The sequence below is a fragment of the Coregonus lavaretus genome (assembly GCF_964263955.1).
Source record: "Coregonus lavaretus genome assembly, chromosome: 10".
Taxonomy (NCBI): Eukaryota; Metazoa; Chordata; class Actinopteri; order Salmoniformes; family Salmonidae; genus Coregonus; species Coregonus lavaretus.
The window spans coordinates 58,181,296-58,200,383 of NC_139997.1; the positions used below are offsets into that span (position 1 = coordinate 58,181,296).

Genomic DNA, 19,088 nt, shown 5'->3' on the forward strand with positions numbered 1-19,088 from the left:
CCCTCACTGCTGCTCGATCATCCTACTTTTCCAACTTAATCGAGGAAAATAAGAACAATCCAAAATTTCTTTTTGATACTGTTGCAAAGCTAACTAAAAAGCAGCATTCCCAAAGAGAGGATGGCTTTCACTTCAGCAGTAATAAATTCATGAACTTCTTTGAGGAAAAGATCATGACCATTAGAAAGCAAATTACGGACTCCTCTTTGAATCTGCGTATTCCTCCAGGGCTTAGCTGTCCTGGATCTGCACAGCTCTGCGAGGGCCTGGGATCGGGAGAGACACTTAAGTGTTTTAGTACTATATCTCTTGACACAATGATGAAAATAATCATGGCCTCTAAACCTTCAAGCTGCATACTGGATCCTATTCCTACTAAACTGCTGAAGGAGCTGCTTCCTGTGCTTGGCCCTCCTATGTTGAACATAATAAACAGCTCTCTATCCACCGGATGTGTACCAAACTCACTAAAAGTGGCAGTGATAAAGCCTCTCTTGAAAAAGCCAAACCTTGACCCGGAAAATATAAAAAACTATCGGCCTATATCGAATCTTCCATTCCTCTCAAAAATTTTAGAAAAAGCTGTTGCGCAGCAACTCACTGCCTTTCTGAAGACAAACAATGTATACGAAATGCTTCAGTCTGGTTTTAGACCCCATCATAGCACTGAGACTGCACTTGTGAAGGTGGTAAATGACCTTTTAATGGCGTCAGACCGAGGCTCTGCATCTGTCCTCGTGCTACTAGACCTTAGTGCTGCCTTTGACACCATCGATCACCACATTCTTTTGGAGAGACTGGAAACCCAAATTGGTCTACACGGACAAGTTCTGGCCTGGTTTAGATCTTACCTGTCGGAAAGATATCAGTTTGTCTCTGTGAATGGTCTGTCCTCTGACAAATCAACTGTACATTTCGGTGTTCCTCAAGGTTCTGTTTTAGGACCACTATTGTTTTCACTATATATTTTACCTCTTGGGGATGTTATTCGAAAACATAATGTTAACTTTCACTGCTATGCGGATGACACACAGCTGTACATTTCAATGAAACATGGTGAAGCCCCAAAATTGCCCTCGCTAGAAGCCTGTGTTTCAGACATAAGGAAGTGGATGGCTGAAAACTTTCTACTTTTAAACTCAGACAAAACAGAGATGCTTGTTCTAGGTCCCAAGAAACAAAGAGATCTTCTGTTAAATCTGACAATTCATCTTGATGGTTGTAAAGTCGTCTCAAATAAAACTGTGAAGGACCTCGGCGTTACTCTTGACCCTGATCTCTCTTTTGACGAACATATCAAGACTGTTTCAAGGACAGCTTTTTTCCATCTACGTAACATTGCAAAAATCAGAAATGTTCTGTCCAAAAATGATGCAGAAAAATTAATCCATGCATTTGTTACTTCTAGGTTAGACTACTGCAATGCTCTACTTTCCGGCTACCCGGATAAAGCACTAAATAAACTTCAGTTAGTGCTAAATACGGCTGCTAGAATCCTGACTAGAACCAAGAAATTTGATCATATTACTCCAGTGCTAGCTTCCCTACACTGGCTTCCTGTTAAGGCAAGGGCTGATTTCAAGGTTTTACTGTTAACCTATAAAGCGTTACATGGGCTTGCTCCTACCTATCTTTCCGAGTTGGTCCTGCCGTACATACCAATACGTACGCTACGGTCACAAGACGCAGGCCTCCTAATTGTCCCTAGAATTTCTAAGCAAACAGCGGGAGGCAGGGCTTTCTCCTATAGATCTCCATTTTTATGGAACAGTTTGCCTACCCATGTGAGAGACGCAGACTCGGTCTCAACCTTTAAGTCTTTACTGAAGACTTATCTCTTCAGTAGGTCTTATGATTGAGTGTAGTCTGGCCCAGGAGTGTGAAGGTGAACGGAAAGGCTCTGGAGCAACGAACAGCCCTTGCTGTCTCTGCCAGGCCGGTTCCCCTCTCTCCACTGGGGTTCTCTGCCTCTAACCCTGTTACAGGGGCTGAGTCACTGGCTTGCTGGTGCTCTTTCATGCCGTCCCTAGGAGGGGTGCATCACTTGAGTGGGTTGAGTTACTGACGTGATCTTCCTGTCTGGGTTGGCGCCCCCCCTTGGTTTGTGCTGTGGTGGAGACCTCTGTGGGCTATACTCGGCCTTGTCTCAGGATTGTAAGTTGGTGGTTGAGGATATCCCTCTAGTGGTGCGGGGGCTGTGCTTTGGCAGAGTGGGTGGGGTTATATCCTTCCTGTTTGGCCCTGTCCGGGGGTTTCTTCGGATGGGGCCACAGTGTCTCCGGACCGCTCCTGTCTCAGCCTCCAGTATTTATGCTGCAGTAGTTTATGTGTCGGGGGGCTGGGGTTAGTTGGTTATACCTGGAGTACTTCTCCTGTCTTATCCAGTGTCCTGTGTGAATTTAAGTATGCTCTCTCTAATTCTCTCGTTCTCTCTTTCTCTCTGAGAACCTGAGCCCTAGGACCATACGTCAGGACTACCGGGCATGCTGACACCTTGCTGTCCCCAGTCCGCCTGGCCTTGCTGCTATTCCAGTTTCAACTGTTCTGCCTGCGGTTACGAAACCCCTACCTGTCGCAGACCTGCTGTTTTCAACTCTTAATGATCGGCTATGAAAAGCCAACTGAGAGACCTGAGCCCTAGGACCATACGTCGGGACTACCGGCCGTGGTGACTCCTTGCTGTCCCCAGTCCGCCTGGCCTTGCTGCTATTCCAGTTTCAACTGTTCTGCCTGCGGTTATGGAACCCCTACCTGTCCCAGACCTGCTGTTTTCAACTCTTAATGATCGGCTATGAAAAGCCAACTGAGATTTATTCCTGATTATTATTTGACCATGCTTGTCACTTATGAACATTTTTGAACATCTTAGCATGGTTCTGTTATAATCTCCACCCGGCACAGCCAGAAGAGGACTGGCCACCCCTCATAGCCTGGTTCCTCTCTAGGTTTCTTCCTAGGTTTTGGCCTTTCTAGGGAGTTTTTCCTAGCCACCGTGCTTCTACACCTGCATTACTAGCTGTTTGGGGTTTTAGGCTGGGTTTCTGTACAGCACTTCGAGATATCAGCTGATGTACGAAGGGCTATATAAAATAAAATTGATTGATTGATTGATTGTTGCAGGTGTTGGATGATCCTGCCGAGGATAACCTCCACATGGGTATGTACCTCACCAAACTACTCTCTCCTGCTCTCTCACTGTGCACTTAACCTCACGTTGACATCAATGAATGATTTATGTGAAAGTCCAAGTTGAGCATGCTTATCTCAAACTCTAAATCGGCCCGTTGGTGCCCTTAGCAGCTGGGACAGTTGACTCCATATGCAAATGCTCATTAATGAAGCCCTTAGCACACTCTTAGAAAAAAAGGGTTCTTAATTTGTCCCCATAGGAGAACCCTTTTTGGTTTCAAGTAGAACCCTTTAGTTCTACTTAGAACCTTTTTTAGTGGTGAAAGGGTTTCACGTAGAACCTTGTATTAGTAAAAGGGTTCCACTTGGAACCCCAAAAAAATATTTTCAGAGAGTTCTCCTGAGGGGACAATTGAAGAACCTTTATGAGAGGTGCGGGGGGCTGCCTTAATCGACATCCATGTCATCGGCGCCCGGGGAACAGTGGGTTAACTGCCATGCTCAGGGGCAGAACGACAGATCTTTACCTTGTCAGCTCGGGGATTCGATCCAGCAACCTTTTGGTTACTGGCCCAACGTAGTAGGCATGGCAGGAGAGGAAGTCTGACTTAGGCATGGCCATTGGCTGATGATCTTATTTAGCTCATTTAAGGCCTTGTGTGAAAAGGTGTAGTAACTTAGTGTTTGTGTCAGTCAGTCTTCAACCCATGTGCCGAGTTCTACAATATACTACAATCTCTTTGACATACATGTATGTACAGGGCATTCGGAAAGTATTCAGACCCCTTGACTTTATCCACATTTTGTTACGTTACAGCCTTATTCTGAAATGGATTAAATTGTTTTTTTCCCTCATCAATCTACACACAATACCCCATATGACAAAACAAAAACAGGTTTTTATACATTTTTGCAAATTTATTACAAATAAAAAAGTATTCAGACTCTTTACTCAGTACTTTGTTGAAGCACCTTTGGCAGCGATTACAGCCTCGAGTCTTCTTGGGTATGACGCTAAAAGCTTGGCACACCTGTATTTGGGGAGTTTCTCCCATTCTTCTCTGCAGATCCTCTCAACCTCTGTCAGGTTGGATGGGGAGCGTCGCTGCACAGCTATTTTCAGGTCTCTCCAGAGATGTTTGATCGGATTCAAGTCTGGGCTCTGGCTGGGCCACTCAAGGACATTCAGAGACTTGTGCCGAAGCCACTCCTGCGTTGTCTTGGCTGTGTACTTAGGGTCATTGTCCTGTTGGAAGGTGAACCTTCGCGCCAGTATGAGGTCTTGACCGCTCGGAGCAGGTTTTCATGAAGGATCTCTCTGTACTTTGCTCCATTCATCTTTCCCTCGATCCTGACTAGTCTTCCAGTCCCTGCCGCTGAAAAACAAGCCCACAGCATGATGCTGCCACCACCATGCTTCACCGTAGGGATGGTGCCAGGTTTCCTCGAGACATGATTCTTGGCATTCAGGCCAAAGAGTTCAATCTTGGTTTCATCAGACCAGAGAATCTTGTTTCTCATGGTCTGAGAGTCCTTTAGGTGCCTTTTGGCAAACTCCAAGTGGGCTGTCATGTGCCTTTTACTGAGGAGTGGCTTTGGTCTGGCCACTCTACCATAAAGGCCTGATTAGTGGAGTGCTGCAGAGATGGTTGTCCTTCTGGAAGGTTCTCACATCTCCACAGAGGAACTCTGGAGCTCTGTCAGAGTGACCATCGGGTCCTTGGTCACCTCCCTGACCAAGGCCCTTCTCCCCCGATTGCTCAGTTTGGTCGGGCGGCCAGCTCTAGGAAGAGTCTTGGTGGTTCCAAACTTCTTTAATTTAAGAATGATGGAGGCAACTGTGTTCTTGGGGACCTTCAATATTGTTTTGGTACCCTTCCCCAGATCTGTGCCTCGACACAATCCTGTCTCGGAGCTCTACGGACAATTCCTTCGACCTCATGGCTTGGTTTTTGCTCTGACATGCACTGTCAACTGTGGGACCTTATATGGTGTGTGCCTTTCCAAATCATGTCCAATCAACTGAATATATCACAGGTGGACTCCAAGTTGTAGAAAGTTGTAGAAACATTTCAAGGATGATCAATGGAAACAACAGGATGCACATGAGCTCAAGTTTGAGTCTCATAGCAAAGGGTCTGAATACTTATGTAAAAAGATATTTCTGTGTTTGATTTTTAAAACATTTGCAGAAATGTGTAAAACCGGTTTTAGCTTTGTCATTATGGGGTATTGTGTGTAGATTGATGAGATTGTGTTGTTATTTAATTTAATCAATTTTAGAATAATGCTGTAACATAACAAAATGTGGAAAAAAGGAAGGGGTCTGAATACTTTACGAATGCACTGTATGTAGACTCATGTATTTCTCTTCTCACCATCTCCCGCAGTGTTTGATTTGATGCCAAAGGGGTGAGTAGCCTAAGTATTGCACTTTTTTCAACAATAATTTAAGCCTGGCCCCCATCCCCAGCCTGGTCTCATAGACTAGACATAACATAGTACACGTATATCCAGGACACTCAAATTAGTAAGATATGTTACATTTGGTATGGTCACAAAAGACAGATGGTTACTTAATGCAAAAACAAAACTAGGGTGGTTGGTCGGGGTGTATGGGTGGGGCGTATAACGCAAACATCTAGCAACCCAAAGGTTGCGAGTTTGAATCTCATCATGGTCAACTTTTGCATTTGAGATAATTAGCAACTTTTCAACTACTTACTACTTTTTAGCTACTACTGTACTTAGCATGTTAGCTAACCCTTCCCCTAACCTTAACTTTAAAACTTTTAGCTAATCCTTCCCCTAACCCTAACCTTAACTCTTTAACCTAACTCCTAAACTTAACCCTAACCTTAATCCTAACCCCTAGCTTTGCTAACGTTAGCCATCTAGCTAACATTAGCAACCTAGCCACCTAGCTAGAATTTGTCTATCATACATTTAGAAAATTCTGAACATATTGTACATTTTGCTAATTCGGAACATATTGTACGTTTTGCTAATTTGTAACGTATAATACGAATTGTAATTTGTAACATCTCATATGAAATGGGTGATGGACTTCCACAAATGAATTCATACCATACGAAATGTAACATATCATACTAAAAGCAATGTCTCGGATTTACATACAGAATAATACAAAATGCTCTGAGGCCAGGTTGCCATCCCATCTTCCCTTTTCCCCTCATCCCCCTTCTCCTCTCTTCCCTCTCTCCAGTGTTCTCCTTCATTACTCAAAGCTGATGTAGTGCCTGTGTTTGTTCACTGCTCCCTCCCCCATCTCTCTCTCTCTCTTCTCTCTCTCTCTCTCTCTCTCTCTCTCTCTCTCTCTCTCTCTCTCTCTCTCTCTCTCTCTCTCTCTCTCCAGAGGGATTCATTATGTGCTTATGTTTTACACTTGACAGTTATTACCAGTGGTATCCCACGGGGGGCCAGTATGAAAAATAAAAAAATAATGTATGCACTCACTAACTGTAAGTCGCTCTGGATAAGAGCGTCTCCTAAATGACTAAAATGTAACAAATGTATTAGCACTACACCACTGCACCAGGGTTTCTCTACACTTTCTGCCCCACTGGTTGGGCTCTGTTGGTTAACCCTTTCATGTCCAGTTAATAATAATACATCCCTTCCTGTAGAAAAATTGACCCAAAGACATTTTGGATCCATAGACGCTTTGGACCCAAGGACGCAAATGTAATATTAATATCAGCTATACTCTATGAAAGTCCCGCCTACTTCCTGTATCATGTCCCATACTGTTTTTGAATGGGATTCAAGAGTATTATCATCAAATTCATGAAAATGCTGTCATTTAAGATATACAGTATGTAAAATAATATTTGTATTCATGGATTAATTACCTTCTACCTGATGGCTTTCATGAAGGTTTTTGATTGTGAAAAAAAAAACACAATTGAAAACCTTTTGTGAATCCCATTCAAAAACAGAATGGGACTTGATCCAGGAAGTAGGCAGGACTTTCATAGCATATTATCAGCTATTAGTAATCACTATTCCCCTGTTTCTATCACTAAGAAGCCACTTTGATGTGAAGCTAATGGCTTTATGACAACGAGAAGAAAACAGAAGAAATAGATCTTGTCGCATGGGGGAGTTATTTCTGAATCATGACATTTTGCTTCAATAGAAGGGCAACTTTTCCCAGCTAATCCACCTTTTGCCTATTTAACTGTTACTGTTGTGGATAACATGGACAGATTGGTCATGTTCCATTTAAGCCCTGTGTTAAATGAAATATTGTCTATGTGAGCAGGAGACATTGAGCTGTTACCGGGTGGTGCTGTTTTGGTCCTTGATTTGACATGGCATTATTAGATGTTGGGTGCCAGTGACGTGGGAGGTTGTGTGGTTGTCTTGTGTAACATTACTGTTTGTACAATCTGCTACAGAGTGGGCCTGGATTTGGATTTATATATAGGCTGTATTCAAATGCCATATGGAATGGAACTAAAGTAGCTTAACAAGTGGTATCCTTCCAGCTGTTGATGACAAAAAACTCTCTATTTGTCTCTCTGTATCTCTGTCTCTCCATCTGTCTGTCTGTCTCTCTATTTGTCTCTATCCCTCTCTCTCTATCTACACCCCCTCCTCTCTCTCTCTCTGTCTCTTTTTCTCGCTAACACTCTCTGTGTATCTGTGTGTTGGTTCCTGATGCGGTCACAGTCCAGTGATGGAGGTCCCCACAGACAGCCCCTTCACTGAGGAGCAGACACGCCTCTACTTCAGAGACATTGTCCTGGGCATGGAGTACTGTGAGTACCAGCATCATACTCCTCTCTCTCCTCCACTCTTCATCCCCTCCTCCTCCTCCCTTACTCCTCCTCCTCCCCTCCTTGCCTCTACTTGAGAGAGATCGTCCTCGGTATCCTGGGCATGGAGCACTGTGAGTACCCACATACATGAATACATCATTGTAAGTACCAGCAGAGGCTCTCACTCTGAGCTACCAGACTACCCAACTACCCCCATATCAATCTCAGTGGAGAAGAGAAGCCAGCCACCACCACTGCCTCCATTGAACTGAACAGCATTGAACTGTGTGCCTGGTAGACTTCAGATTCCATTTTCCCCCTCTCTTTGTGTCTTCTACTCATCCCTCATATATCTCCCATCAACCACAGTATGTTCAGGTCCTAAAGGGCTTCTCTGTTCTGGTGTGTCATATACAATCTCCCCTCAGCGCCATTGAGCTCATAACCAATTAGGGCTTTTCTAAGGCTGTTTTAGACTGAGCGTGGTCTGGCTCGCAGGGCTATGAGCACAATCAATACATCAATAGGCAAACTGTACTGTAGTACCGTTGTAGAGAATGGGCTACTTTATGTCATGTAGGAAGTGTATGCTCTCTATACAATAGGGACATTTGGTTTGGTTTGGTATTGTAAATGTTATGACTGGGTGTATGGGTTTGTTGGTGGTCTCTATGTCTATGTACAAGAATGTGGAAATGAATTGCCTTCTTGGAGGACAATAAAATCTAATCTAATGTGCTCGGTAGGCTTCTGTAGAAGCATGGCAAAGCTTGGGCTACACTCTTCGAAAAAAAGGTACCATCTAGAACCTAAAATAGTAGAATCCTTTGAATAACCCTTTTTGGTTCCAGGTAGAACCAAAAACTAGCTCCTGTTTGATCTCATTACTAGCTCAAACACTTAATCTGCAAAAATGACAAGTTAATTAGTGGGTGATAGTGATTTCAGAACCAATGTGGAAGGACCATGACTTACAGTCATGTGTGCATACATTTTTACGTATGGGTGGTCCCGGGGATCGAACCCACTACCCTGGCGTTACAAGCGCCATGCTCTAACAATTGAGCTACAGAGGATTAATTATAATTACAATTATACTCATTGTATAATGAGTAAGATGTCTTCATATCTGCGTAGTCGTAGAAGTAGAGGAGCTTCTCCCTCCTGTCTCCTGATTCTGCCTCTTCGACCCTACTCTGCTCCCTTTCTGCATCCAATGACTTGCACTTTCTTCCCGGCCGGCTCGGCCCTCCCCTCCTGCCCTCCCTTCCTTACCTTTTTCTTTTTCCAGATGAAATCCTGCAACTAGTGAGGTCCGGCCGCCCGACAACCTGCCCGCTCGACCCCATCCCCTCCTCCCTTCTCCAGACCATCTCTGGAGACCTTCTCACTTCCTTCATCACCGGTTTGGCCGGTGTAGGCCGTGATTGTAAATAAGAATTTGTTCTTAACTGACTTGCCTAGTCCCCTCTCACTTCAAAATGGCCAGAGTCACTCCCCTCCTCAAGAAACCAACACTCGACCCCTCTGTCGTCAAAAACAGCAGACTGGTATCCCGTCTTTCTTTTCTTTCCAAAACACTTGAGCATGATGTCTCTGACCAACTCTCTCGCTATCTCTTTCAGAACGATCTTCTTGACCGTAACCAGTCAGGCTTCAAGAAGGGGGTCACTCAACCGAGACTTCTCTCCTCTGTGTCACGGAGGCTCTCCGCACTACCAAAGCTGACTCTCTCTTCTGTTCTCATCCTCCTAGATCTATCCTTTGCCTTCGACACCGTGAACCATCAGATCCTCCTCTCCACTCTTTCAGGGCTGGGCGTTTCAGGCTCTGCACACTCTTGGATTGCATCTTACCTGGCAGGCCAGTCCTACTAGGTTGTGTGGAGAGGATCTGTGTCTGCACCACGTGCTCTCACTACTGGTGTCCCCCAGGGCTCGGTTGTAGGCCCTCTCTTCTTCAAGTCACTCAGCTCCGTCATATCCTCACATGGTCTCTCCTATCGTTGCTATGCGGATTGCACTCAACTACTACTCTCTTTCCCCATTCTGACACCCTGGTGTCCCCCTCCCAGAGTGCAAATAATAACCTTGGCATGATCCTGGACAACACCCTGTTGTTCTCTGCAAATTTCAAAGCAGTGATTCACTCCTGCAGGTTCATGCTCTACAACATGCGTAGAGTACGACCCTGCCTCACACAGGAAGCGGTCTAGGTCCTAATCCAGGCACTTGTCATCTCCCGTCTGGACTAATGCAACTCTCTGTTAGTTGGGCTCCCCGCTTGTGCCATCAAACCCCTGCAACTTATCCAGAACGCTGCAGCCCACCTGGTGGTCAACCTTCCCAAGTTCTCCCATGTCACCCCGCTTCCCTGCACACTCCACTGGCTTCCAGTTGAAGCTCGCATCCACTACAAGACCATGGTATTTGCCTACGGAGCAGCAAGAGGAACTGCCACTCCCTACCTTCAGGCTATGCTCAAACCCTACACCTCAACCCGAGTACTCTGTTCTGCCACCTCTGGTCTCTTGGCCCTCCCATCCCTACGGGAGGGCAGCTCCCGCTCAGCCCAGTCAAAGCTCTTCTCTGTCCTGGCACCCCAATGATGGAACCAGCTTCACCCTGAAGCTAGGACAGCAGAGTCCCTGTCCATCTTACGAAAACATCTGAAACCCTACCTCTTCAAATAATATTTTAAATAATCCCAGCAGAATAACTCGAGCCCTGCATTTTTTCTGACCACGGAAAATGCTGGATCTTTGTCAAATCATAATGGTCAGGTGCAGGTCCATATGAAGTTCTACAAGGTGCTATTTTGCTGGAATACCCTGTAAAATGCCAATTTCTCGTTCTCTCTCTCCGTTCTCCTCAGTGCACTACCAGAAGATAGTCCACCGGGACATCAAGCCTGCTAACGTGCTGCTGGGGGACGACGGCCATGTGAAGATTGCTGACTTTGGGGTCAGTAACCAGTTTGAGGGCAACGATGCCCTGCTCTCCTCTACGGCTGGGACTCCTGCCTTCATGGCCCCAGAGACCCTGTCAGACATCCACCAGAGCTTCAGTGGCAAGGTAGGGTCAAAGAGTGTGTGTGTGTGTGTGGGAGATGGGCGGGGGGTGGGTCAGTGTTCGTGTGTGGTAGGGTGTGTGTGTGTGTGTGTGTGTGTGTGTGTGTGTGTGTGTGTGTGTGTGTGTGTGTGTGTGTGCTTTCTCGTTGCAGTACAATATTTTTTCTAACATGGGAAATGTATATTTCCCAGGCTGTTTATATAGAGCTGTGGATGTTCAAGGGTTGGCAGCATCGGTTGCTGTAGATGTTAGCCTGTAGCCAGCCGAGCCGTGGAACAAGCGGAGGAACAGGAAGCAGAACGGGAGGAAGACTAATAAAAATCATGAAATTAAAATGAGCCGCCCGCCAGTCAAAGCAGAGCAGAGAGGAGAAGGGTGGGTGAGGGGAGGGGAGGGGAGGAAAGGAGAGGAGAGGAGAGGAGAGGAGAGGAGAGGAGAGGAGAGGAGAGGAGAGGAGAGGAGAGGAGAGGAGAGGAGAGGAGAGGAGAGGAGAGTGTTTGTGGGGCCACCCATGCCAGGAGGAAACCTACCTCTCCCTCCTTCACTCTCTCTCTATCTCTCTCTTTCCATGTCCCTCCCTGCATGCTTTAGCAACAAGCGTCAGGCAGCGAGATGAGAGGAGAGGAAAGGAGGAGAGGAGAGAAAAGGAGGGGAGGAGAGCAGAGGAGAGTCCACTACTAGGCAGCACAACACACATCAGCATATTTGTGCTGCTCTGACTGACTGCTCATCTCTGTGTGCTTCTATTTAATCAGCCCACCCGCTTTTTAAGATAACTAATTCATTGTCAGGCCTTTTTTCTGGGTAATCCCCAAATGGCAGTTTGATTTGATGGGATTGGTCACGGATGGGAAGGCCCTGCCTTGGAACAGAGAATTGCACGACAGGCAAAACTGTCAGCAGAGTATGAATTGAGTAGGAGACAAGTGCTCAAGGCCGCTAGCCTTCCTTCTGTCTGTCTTCAAGGAACATGTGCTGTACAAGTGGCACTCCTGTTCTGATTTGTCTAGCAGTCCCCGAGCCTCGTTCCAGAGCAAACACTGTATTATTGACGTCTGCTAATTCTATACACAGCCGCAAAACACAATCTAAATTATTTGATTTCAATGGAAGATGTTTAAAAGCACACAAAACAAAAGCCACTCTCTCAGTCGCTCTGAAATTGCAGTAGCCTGTATGTATCTGCATAGAAGAGATTGGCTGTGCAGTGCAGTGCTCTAGTGGTCCATGTGATAAAATATAGGCTGTGTGTGTCTGTGGCTGTGTGATAGAGTGGCTGGGGTCGGAGGGCTGGGTTTATCAATCATAGTGCCAGCCGGCCAGCCAGTAAGCAAGCCAGGCAGGCAGAGAGAGTGTGTCCTGGTCAGTCAGTGTGCTGCACATTGGCACCAAGCTGTTAGATCGAGGACAGAGAGAGGGGGAGAGGGAGAGGGAGAGGGAGGGAGAGAGAGAACAGGGCAGGAATGAGACTGATGGATGGCTGCAGGCTGAGGCTCGATTGGCTCTCTGCTTCTGCTTCCTATCTGATTGCCCTGCAAAGGTCCCTAGAGATCCACTCTGCAGGTTGGGTTGATAATGGACTTGGAAAATGGTATGAGCGGTCTGTGTGGGTGTGTGCGTTCGTGTGTGCTTGTCTATCTGTCTGTATCTACCTGTCTGTGTCTTTTTGTGTCTGTCTGTCAGTCAGTCAGTCTGAATGTCTGTCTGTGTAATCTTATTCTGAGTCTGTGTTTCTCTATATGTGTTTACTGGTACAGCTCCTCTTACCGTTTGACTGCTATTGTTTTTCAGGCGTTGGATGTATGGGCCATGGGAGTGACTCTCTACTGCTTTGTGTTTGGGAAGGTAAGCCAGCCAGCTCATTTCTGTGACCATTTTCTCTTCTGATCACTACTTCTCAGCCTGCCAACAACTTGTTTGTTCAGTGACGTTCTATGGGAGAAGAAGTGAAAGAGGGGTTTCTCCTATGTATAGATAGACATGACTGCTAGCACAGCTGGCCCCTCTCTATAGCTTCTCACAGACGTCTAATGGAACAGTGGAACATTTAGCATTTTAATGATCACTGTGTGCAGTCTGGTGCACATCATATTTATGCTCTTACCTAAGCAGCCGTCACTAGGGATACAGACTTGTTTTGCCCCAAGATGTTCTTAAAATTGTAATTATAACTCAAATGTATAACGCTCACTTTTTTACCTCTCTTCTCTTCTACTCTCTACTCGTCTGTCCTCTCCTCTCCTCTTTTCGCTTCTCTACTTGCAGTGTCCGTTCATCGATGAATACATCCTGGTTCTACACAATAAGATCAGGACTAAATGTGTGGAGTTCCCAGAGTCGTAAGTCTCTCTCTCTTTTTCTCCATCGCCCCTTCCTCCTCTTTATTAAATGAGACAGACTTGATGTTCCAGCCACCATGACACCCCAGAGTTGAAACCGATGCTGCCAACTTAGCTGTTGCTCAGAGGCAAAGCCCATGCCTAGGAGTCACTCTCACATACGCACACACACCCTTCAAAAGTATGGGGATGTTCCTAGTGATTGTCAACTGAATGTCATGAAAAACAGCCCCTCTGAAGCCAAACCGGAGTGTCAGTAGTGGTTGCCTTCAGACACACTCACTCCCAGTCTCCTCTCTCCTCTTCTCTCCTTCTCTCTCGTTCACTCTATCCTCTTATCTCCTTCACTCTCTGAAAAAACACCCAATGGCGGACAAAAAGTAGCCTGGAGGCAATTCTAATTCTCTGTGTCTGGTATAGGAGAGAAAGAAAGAAGGAGAGTGAGAGAAAAACATAGAGACGGGAGAGGGAGACAGAGAGAAACACAGCGAAACAAAGAAAGCGAGAGTGTCAGCTGAAGTATGTGTGGGGAAGACATGTAATCTTGTCATCCCCAGCCTAATGAAATAGTATCCCTGTCTGTGTAGGACATGTCATCTTGTCATCCCCAGCCTAATGAAATAGTATCCCTGTCTGTGTAGGACATGTAATCTTGTCATCCCCAGCCTAATGAAATAGTCTCTGTGTGTGTGTGTGTGTGTGTGTGTGTGTGTGTGTGTGTGTGTGTGTGTGTGTGTGTGTGTGTGTGTGTGTGTGTGTGTGTGTGTGTGTGTGTGTGTGTGTGTGTGTGCGTGTGTGTGCGTGTGTCTGTGTCTGGTGTGGACTCTTAGCCGTTCTGTGTGGGAAGATAGCGTACTGCTCCACAGTCCTCCTAACACAACAACATCACAATACATAACGGGCTCATCTCAATGCAAACACCTTATAAGAACACTGCCTGGGTTAGCTTAGTTACCACCACTGTTATTATTTAAGACGGATACTGTTAGAGGATTGCTACCTCTGTTCATTGTCTTATATCTCAGATGTTCTGTCTCTCTTGTGACTATTACTGTGATCAATAACTGCTGTTAACAGAACTATGTCTAAACACACCCCCTCAACCCCCCCACCCCCCATCCACCCCACCCCACCCCACCCTCCCAAAGTTAAGATGATTAATCAATCCGGTGGCATGTGAAAGGAATTGGATAGCTCTGTTGGCTGTTATGTTATACCTGGCATGTTATACCCATGCTATACCAGCCCTGACCTCTGATCTCTGTGTATTTCATCTCTGTCTGTGTGTGTGTTCCTGTAGGCCAGAGATCACTGAGGAGTTGAAGACTCTGATCCTGAGAATGTTGGACAAGAACCCTGACACCAGGATCACCATACCTGAGATCAAGGTGAGGGGAGGAGAAACCAGTCAAGTGCTCCACCGTCATCCCCCTGAGTTAGACCAATGGTACTGTAGGAGGTTACCTGCGTAAGGTAGTTTCAAAATGATCAGGCAATGCTGAACGGGTCATGAGCATGATTGAACGTGTTCTCCAAGTAGATTGCCAGATCAACAGATCAACAGCTGTCCTTAGTGTTAAAGATAACACACACACACACAAAAAAACGTTCAAGGAAGGGAAGTCCCAAAACTAACGGTGAAGGCTGAATCCTCTCTCCCTGCTAGTCTCTCTGTGACAGAGAGGGAGTTCTAACTTGTAATCTGATCTGTAGTCAGCGGATCAGGGGCTGTGTGGGGGTGTGGGCATGGCCTCCAGTTTCTCCATCTCCTCATCAGAAAAGTGCCACTGCTCGTCAGAGTTCCCATGTTGCCTCTTCTGTGGAGGCGCCACTACCTCTTCCTCTTCTTTATCAGTGTCCTCCGAGTCAGACCAGGCCTTTATTTCCAGTTCCACTGGGTGCATGCGGGCCTCTCTCTCAAAGTCAGCCCTCTGCATCAGCTCCCTGTATTAGAAGGCTTGAACTCATAAAAGGACTGGATGTTGTACTGGAGCATAGACATGAATGTGGACATTCATGTGTACCAGAAGTCCTGGTACTGCTTCATGCACATCTCTGGGAGACTGGGGGGTGGCCGCCTGCACTGGAACAGAATAGGGCAAGGGAAGGAAAGGAAGGAAGAAAGAAAAAGAAAGCCATGGAATGTTTTAAATTCAAAATAGAATGGCTTAGCTGCTATCTTTGATTAGCTTTCCATGAAATGCTTTCAATGTACTCAAAGCCCCTGACACACACAGAGGAAGCCCGAACTACCCAGACCTGACCTCCTGGTGTCACCCCCTGACACAGTGACACACTGTGTGCTTACCTCCATCTCCCCTCGCTCTCTCTCTCTCTGTCTGTTTGTGTGTGTGTCTCTGTCTTGTCTGTTTCTCACTCTCTCTCTCTCTGTCTATCTCTATCTCTCTGTCTCTCCTGACGTCAGTCCTGACGATAGACAGCCGTAGCCTTTAGAAGACTGTTTACAGCATTAGGCATTTCTAGAGTCGGCCCAATAGATTAGGTCGATAATTATTCCCCCTCTCTCGCTCAGCTAGGCCTTGTGAGTGCTGTCTTTTTGCTTTTCTCTATGTGTTTTTGTCCTGTTCAATCATTTCAGCAAGCCTCAAGTTGCCTTATCGTCCGCCTCTCCAGTAATGATTTGACAAGGATCTTACAGTAACTTTAGATTCTTCTGCATGGGCATATCTCTCATGGTAGGATTTGTCCAGGATTGCCCAAGCACATACCATAGCATTGTGACATTCTGGTTGTGTGTGTCTCTCTCAGTTGGACCCGTGGGTCACCCAGGATGGTTGTGACCCTCTGCCTCTAGAGGAGGACCACTGCAGCGTGGTGGAGGTCACTGAAGAGGAGGTGCAGAACTCTGTCAAGTTTGTCCCCAGCCTGTCCACTGTGGTAAGGAGTCTGAAGTGTGTTTATGTGTGTGTGTTTTTTTATTGTGTGGGTGTGTGTGCCTGTGTGTGTGTGTGTGTGTACGCATGCTTTTGTGTCTGCCTGCCTTCATGGATGTAGAAACATGTGTTTGTGTGGTCATGGGTCTGTGTGTGGCGTGTGCATGTCTGTGTGTGAATCATTTGATTCTAAGACCTGTGTGTGTTTCAGATCCTGGTGAAGGCCATGCTGCGGAAGAGATCCTTCAGTAACCCCTATGAGTGTCCCAGGAGTAGAGCGGAGAGGTCCATGTCTGCACCTAGCAACCTGCTCATGTGGGTAGTACAGCTCCCAAACTGCCAAGTTATCAGTCACCCACCAATAATATCTCTTCTGTGAGATACACAATAATAACACAATACACAATTCTGTGACACACCCTATAACATCTTACATGGAGCCGATATTGGCCGATGTTGTCAGCTGATATTAGCCTTTTACGGATGTACTGTAGTTGTATCTGTGTTTAATCCATCGTAAAGAATCGATCAAAGATGCGGAGAAAATGCTCGGAAAAAAGAATGTGACTTTTTTTTGCATTTCATTATTTGTCCTGGAGTGGGCGCTCTTTACATGGCTATAAGCTTATCTTGCCTTGGCGCGCTACAGCAAGACTGGACACTATCACCCAATGCAACTACACCAGTCGGAGATGAGAGTGAACTAGCTGTTACTGCTTCTATGGGGAGTGCCGTGGTATATTGGCCATATACCACAAACCCCTGAGATGCCTTATTGCTGTTATAAACTGGTTACCAACTTAATTAGAACAGTAAAAATACATGTTTTATCATACCCATGGTTTACGGTCTGGTATACCACGGCTGTCAGCCAATCAGCATTCAGGACTCGAACCACCCAGTTTATAATGTTACTTGAATTGTCATGGTAGGGTGTTGGGTGTCGTGAAAAACAATGGATGCTATGCCCAAATGTAAAGCAAGTGCCGTGCTAATAACGTTCAATTCTGTGGTAACGTTAGTTTTACAGCCCTTTATTGAAGCCCTCGAAATCTGGTGTGTTATATTTACTCTTTGTGAAGGGTATTCCCCAAGCTCTGTCATTAAAATGTTTTCAGAGACACAAAAAAGAACGTAGCAGGTTACAAAGTAGCTCTTCGTAGCTACGTTTTGATGTATGGGTTGTCACTTGTCAGGGACTTGTCCATATTCCCATTTTGCCACCCCCATCTAGCCCGCTAACTAGGGTTAGTACTATCTGGAATACTTGGGACATCCCTACGCTAAACCCTAACCTTAACCCTAACCAGAAATCGGTCAGATTTTTTTGTTTTATCTAACAGCACATGTTTGACACACCAGTGGTGGAAAAAGTGTCCAATTATCATACTTGAGTAAAAGTAAAGGTACCTTAATAGAAAATGACTCAAGTGAAAGTGAAAGTCACCCAGTAAAATACTACTTGAGTAAAAGTCTAAAAGTATTTGGTTTTCAATATATTTAAGTAAATGTAATTGCTAAAATATACTTAAGTATCAAAAGTATAAGTATAAATCATTTCACATTCCTTATATTAAGCAAAGCGGACGGCCAAATGTTCTAGTTTTTTGTAATTTACAGTTAGCCAGGGCCAACACTCAGACATAATTTACAAACAAAGCATGTGTTTAGTGAGTCCGCAAGATCAGAGGCAGTAGGGATGACTAGGGATGTTCTCTTGATAAGGAAGGTATAGAAGCGAGAGTGAAGAGGCGACTCCGGGATGCTGACCTTCTAGGCAGAGTTGCAAAGAAAAAGCCATATCTCAGACTGCCCTTCTTAATCTTTCATTTTTATTGGCCAGTCTGATATACTGCTTTTTCTTTGCAACTTTACCTAGAAGGTCAGCATCCCGGAGTCGCCTCTTCACTGTTGACGTTGAGACTGGTGTTTTGCGGGTACTATTTAATGAAGCTGCCAGTTGAGGACCTGTGAGGCACCTGTTTCTCGAACTAGACACTCTAATGTATTTGTCCTCTTGCTCAGTTGTGCACCGGGGCCTCCCACTCCTCTTTCTATTCTGGTTAGAGCCCGTTTGCACTGTTCTGTGAAGGGAGTAGTACACAGTGTTGTACGAGATCTTCAGTTTCTTGGCAATTTCTCGCATGGAATAGCCTTCATTTCTCAGAACAAGAATAGACTGATGAGTTTCAGAAGAAAGTTATTTGTTTCTGACCATTTTTAGCCTGTAATCGAATCCACAATTGCTGATGCTCCAGATACTCAACTAGTCTCAAGAGGGCCAGTTTTATTGCTTCTTTAATCAGCACAACACTTTTCAGCTGTGCTAACATAATTGCAAAAAGGTTTTCTAATGATCAATTAGCCTTTTAAAATGATAAACTTGGATTAGCAAACACAACGTGCCATTGGAACACAGGACTGATGGTTGCTGATAATGGGCCTCTGTACGCCTATGTAGATATTACATTAAAAAATCAGCCGTTTCCAGCTACAATAGACATTTACAACATTAGCAATGTCTACACTGTATTTCTGATCAATTTGATGTTATTTTATTGGACAAAAAAATTGCTTTTCTTTCGAAAACAAGGACATTTCTAAGTTTTATAAAGCCAGGCACCTTTAACAGTTAGGCTATTGATTATAGACCTAATTAAGTTGGGGTTTCCTCTCTACTCAGTTTTCTTAGACAGTTAAGGCAAGGGCTGTTTCCTCGTCTCCTCACTCCACTGCTACCTCCGCCGCATTGTTCTCAACACCAAAATGCTGGTTAACTTCGCTATTATTCACATAGCAACATATAGGGAAAGCTGCCAATTCTATGCCGCACTGAAGATTATGTTTCAGAACCGCAGACAGCTATATTTT

General features: G+C 45.3%; 1 protein-coding gene across 1 annotated transcript in view; it reads left to right on the plus strand.

Moving 5' to 3' along the window:
- LOC311136158 (calcium/calmodulin-dependent protein kinase kinase 1-like) overlaps positions 1–19,088 on the plus strand; it is a gene marked incomplete at its 3' end in the record, with an annotated part of 86,117 nt that overhangs the window by 51,152 nt on the left and 15,877 nt on the right. The window contains exons 6-14 of the mRNA XM_084170248.1: positions 3,121–3,157; positions 5,520–5,541; positions 7,825–7,913; positions 10,788–10,987; positions 12,776–12,829; positions 13,250–13,323; positions 14,624–14,711; positions 16,093–16,221; positions 16,429–16,532. Coding sequence (XP_084026374.1) covers positions 3,121–3,157; positions 5,520–5,541; positions 7,825–7,913; positions 10,788–10,987; positions 12,776–12,829; positions 13,250–13,323; positions 14,624–14,711; positions 16,093–16,221; positions 16,429–16,532 — 797 coding nt within the window. The remainder of the gene's footprint in view (positions 1–3,120; positions 3,158–5,519; positions 5,542–7,824; positions 7,914–10,787; positions 10,988–12,775; positions 12,830–13,249; positions 13,324–14,623; positions 14,712–16,092; positions 16,222–16,428; positions 16,533–19,088) is intronic.